The 4,438-nt window shown below is 34.2% G+C and overlaps 1 protein-coding gene across 4 annotated transcripts in view; it reads left to right on the top strand.

Moving 5' to 3' along the window:
- Nucleotides 1-771: 771 nt before the first annotated feature.
- The window catches only part of LOC111384808 (polyadenylate-binding protein-interacting protein 8-like), a 6,908-nt gene continuing 3,241 nt past the window's right edge, over nt 772-4,438 (top strand). For 3 of the 4 annotated variants that reach the window (XM_023009139.1, XM_023009137.1, XM_023009135.1), the window contains exons 1-3: nt 773-1,439; nt 2,475-2,585; nt 2,669-2,713. In XM_023009139.1, the coding sequence (XP_022864907.1) occupies nt 1,062-1,439; nt 2,475-2,585; nt 2,669-2,713 (534 nt within the window). In that variant the 5' untranslated portion in view covers nt 773-1,061. Of the gene's footprint in view, nt 1,440-2,474; nt 2,586-2,668; nt 2,714-4,438 lie in introns of all 4 variants that reach the window. The other variant, XM_023009136.1, reaches the window with a different exon arrangement.

Raw genomic sequence — 4,438 nt, 5'->3', positions numbered from 1 at the left:
AAGTAGTGGCTTAGAATATAATCCTTTTATTAGTCAAAAAGTATAATTACAATAAAAAGTGATAATTCTGTAATTATATTTTGTTCGACGGATTTAAATAAAAGTAAGTATACAAAAGTCATTTTAATAAATATTCAACTTTAATTTCTTTCCACTAGGGACTTAAATGCACCGAATTGTAAAGGTTAAGCACCCATGTGCAAAATGCCGGTTGAAAGCCCCAATCGCACTATGCAGAGGTAGGAATACGAGTCTAATTTATCTTAAATTTAATGGGAACCAAAATTATAATTAATATTGTAGCATGCTCAATTATTTGCTAAATATATGAACAATGTTATGTATCATCGTGACGTACCCACCACCAATGTTGCCTAAGGCTATGAGCTCAATTAATTTGAAGAAATGTAATATGGAATAGAGATTGATGGAGAATGTGTGGTTAAAAAAGAAGAATTTTTTTATTTGCTTGTAATATTATTTAAATTAAGAATGCGTGATTAAAAATGAATACTATAAAAAAATAATGATAAATAATGTAAAGTAAATGACAACAAGCGGGGCTAATTATGATAGGATTCATCATCACAATATAATGAAAAAAATGAACGAAAGATTGCGAATCCCAACAAATAGAGGCAGTTAACTTATGAATTCTTAATACAAACAAACAAAACAAAAGCCAAACTATCTTACGTTAGCTCCTTTCACGCGTGCAACTGTATATGTACAATTTTTATATACAAATATAATTTAATGCATATATGCCATTTCCTAAATGGCAATAAAAGAAGGTTAGGGAATTGAAATTTGTTTAGAGCACCTTTGAATTTATTCGCATTTCATCATTTTTTCTATCTCTCGTCATTAATTTTTTTTGCCCACAGATTATAGACCCTGTGTATTATTATTCGCTTGGATTACTATAGATCATCTAAATCTGAATTTTTTTCCCCCGAGAGGAGCAACATAAAAAGATTGAAGTTTTAACGCATTTGAGACAGAATTCTTGAGTTTTCTTGATAAAAGGCTCTTGTTTTTGTTTGGGATTTTTTGATTTCATGACTGCTGGTACAGAAGTTTCTGTTGAGACCTCAGTGGTGGAGATGGAGAAACCTGCTGCTGTTCCTGTTGCTGTTGAGTTTTCATCACCAGAAAATACAGACACTGCCAGTGAAAACAGCACTGAAAAAAAGGCTGATTCCAATGCTAAGGAGTCTGGGGAAAGGGATGTAACTAGTGTTGGTAAGGACTATGATTCAGATTCAAAATCAGAACTGCAAATGAAGGATATTGTTGACATGCTGAAGAAACTCAAATTGAATCGCCTGGCTAAGGAATTCTTTCCTTCCTCTTATTATCCCGGCCAGACGGGGGCCAGAAATTTTGTGCTAGCGGATAAGAACTCCGGCATTGATGGTTCCCCAATAAACCGTAGGGTACAAACTGTTTGTCATTTGATTGATATTTACGGTGTCCATTAAGAAATTGATTATACTTTGCAATTCTTTTGATGCTTGACATTGTCATCGATTATTATCTTCTGTTTGGGCTTGGGCGTATAATATAGAAATGAATTCTTAGTGTTCGTTTCACATTTCTCTGATTTTCTGATTTAATAGTTATCCAAAATAAAATTCTACGGCTTGAGAAATACTAGTTCATAGAATTTACGATGGCTTCTATCTGTTTTTGGTGGGTAAATTTTAGGACTTTCCCTCTGTTATTTTTATTATTATTTTTTTGTTGTTGTCTGTGGTATTGGAATTCTGACGATCTGTGTATAAATGCGTCTTTTTGTTAGTTGGCAGGTGGGAACTGAAATATGTTCACTGAAGATAGAACAAAATATGCAGCTCTACTTAATCCAAGAACGAATCTTTGAAACTATAAGAACTGATTGTTGCTAATTCATGTATGGATATGGAGCTTTGATAAATGAATTGTCATAAAGCAACCTATTCATTTTGTCGATATGAGATTTATACTACTGCTTATAAGATCTATCTCTTGTTTCAGCTGAGGCAAATTTGACCAAATCTAGGAAGTGGTGGACGCACTTCTATTGTTTAATGGATTTTCAATGTGTCAGTTTTTCAAAAAAAGGATTGCTGCAGTTGATTTAACAGAAACTGATCATTTGGCATTTTTTTTATTCGTTCGACATGGATAATTCGCATCCAGATCATCAGCTTGCTCATTGACAGTCTATTTCTAGGTTTAGTCACACGGACATTATTTGTGTATATACGCACGTATATACACATATCTGATTATTAATGGAACACGTGGTGCTAAACATTTTTCTTATCAGACAATTTAATCTTGTTTTTGAGTATCATAGTTGCCTTGGTCTGAATTGGTGTTCTTGAAATGTTATAGATACTGAGATTTGAAAACCTTCTAATTCCATTCAATTCCATTAGATTGACGTTCATTGCATGCTCTAAAATCTACATTTTTATGTGTTTCAGAGAAGAAATAACCACAACCAAGGCCGGAGGAGAATGGGTGTTAGGACTTTCAGAGCTCAAAGAGAAGAGAGTATTAGGCGAACGGTCTATGTTTCTGACATAGATCACAATGTAAGAAAAAGCAACAAACTTCACTTAACTTATTTTAATCTTTCAGAAGAAATATTTATATAATTTCTCACCTGTCAAATAAGGTCACTGAAGAGGGGCTTGCTGCCTTATTCAGCTCCTATGGGCAAGTAAGTTTCTGTGCTCAGATATATTATATATGAATTGCTCTACCTGCACTCCTAGTACTTGATTTCCTTGTACCTCAGCTTTTGGGATTATTTTCTCTGACCATGATTTACTGATTGTTTAAAGATGATAAATTTTTCAAAATTCTTGGCCATTGCCAGACCATACATAAAATGTTCTGACCATATTTTATAAAATATGGTTTTGCACATCGGAGTTATTTCACAAAAGTAGGGTAAGGAAGAAAGGGGGAACAAGCACACTTGGAGAACTTGTATTGTATTATTTGGTCTACGTACTGGAACTGATAATAATCGAGATTGGACAATTTAGAAGATATAATCGGAGGACATGTATGGTTAGGTTCCATTTGTATATTTGGTGGAATCTAATCGATTACGATAAATTGGATCGAATTTTGCTGCCGGGTCGAACAGGAGGAGTACGCCATGCTAATGTGCCTGAACTCCCATTAAAAGAAAACTAGAACCCCCCGCCGTGTACACCGACACAGGTGGGTAGGTGGAGAATACCTAGGGGCACGAATCATTGAATATACAATTCCAACAAATTTCTCACATACAGTCCGATTTTTTTTTTTCAAACAACAAGCAACAAACAATAACGAAGAAATGAGAATTAGAATATTTTCTATTCTTCATTTTCATTTTATTTTATAGGGCTCAAGGGCTATACCGACTCGATTGGAAATCCTGTATTTTACATATCCATACGATTGAGTCCTTGGGTTTTCGAAATCTTTTTCTTCGTAGGTCATTTGTGGCACGAGGGAAGGGCTCGTGCAGCTACAGCAGGATTTGAAAAAGGAAATAGCTCCTCATCATATTAAAGCAGGGACTATTCCACCAACTCATCACTTCGTATTATCTGGATTAAAGAACTATCACAAGTACCCCCTCGTCCCGAGCCATCGCACGGAAAACTATAACCAAAATTCTTTTTATTTGGCATTAACTTGGAACCCAACATTCCCCACTTGTCCGACTGTTGCCAAGCAGTTTTTGGATATCAAATGGACTGTCCCAGAAGGTAATTTTAATGTGGCCGAATCATTACAGATAGTATGCCCCCGGCCCATTCACATATTTTTTTGTTTTGCGCGGATGTGACAGGAGATCCAATGCTTGGATTGAAGTAAGAATCACTTTGATTCTATCATAAATATTGGGATTGGGTTTATGTTTCAACACCAACTGGTTTCATTCTGAAATTGGTTGAGTGTGAAATATGGAAAAAGTTATTGTATTTATATTGAAGATTAAGGTCTAAATAATTTAGCAGTGCGGTACTATGAACTGTCTCAAACAAATTGTTGAGGTCAGCAGTTTGACTAGAGTCGTTAAATATATCATTGAAGCAGAAGTTCAAATACCACATTGTCTAGTTCCCTATCTTTATCTCATCCTTTTCAATAATCATTAAATTTGTTGAAGAATGATTCAATTTAATTAGACCTGGAAATAAAAATTTACATTAAAAGATTATAGTATATATCTATTAAGTTTGATTTTGACAATGTTATCTTTTATTTCAAGTTTGTTTAGCTAGGAAGTTTATTTAATTTCTAGGTCCTTCTCTATATAAAGGGACTTATGGCATTATTTACAAACACACCTGAATTATATGAATAAAACTATTTCTCTTGCCCTCTATTCTTCTCTTTGATCCCCTTTCTTCTTATTGTCCTTTATCAATTTGTATGTTTC

Source organism: Olea europaea, unplaced genomic scaffold, assembly GCF_002742605.1.
Source record: "Olea europaea var. sylvestris unplaced genomic scaffold, O_europaea_v1 scaffold3014, whole genome shotgun sequence".
NCBI lineage: Eukaryota > Viridiplantae > Streptophyta > Magnoliopsida > Lamiales > Oleaceae > Olea > Olea europaea.
This window is presented reverse-complemented; position numbering and strand designations above follow the sequence as displayed.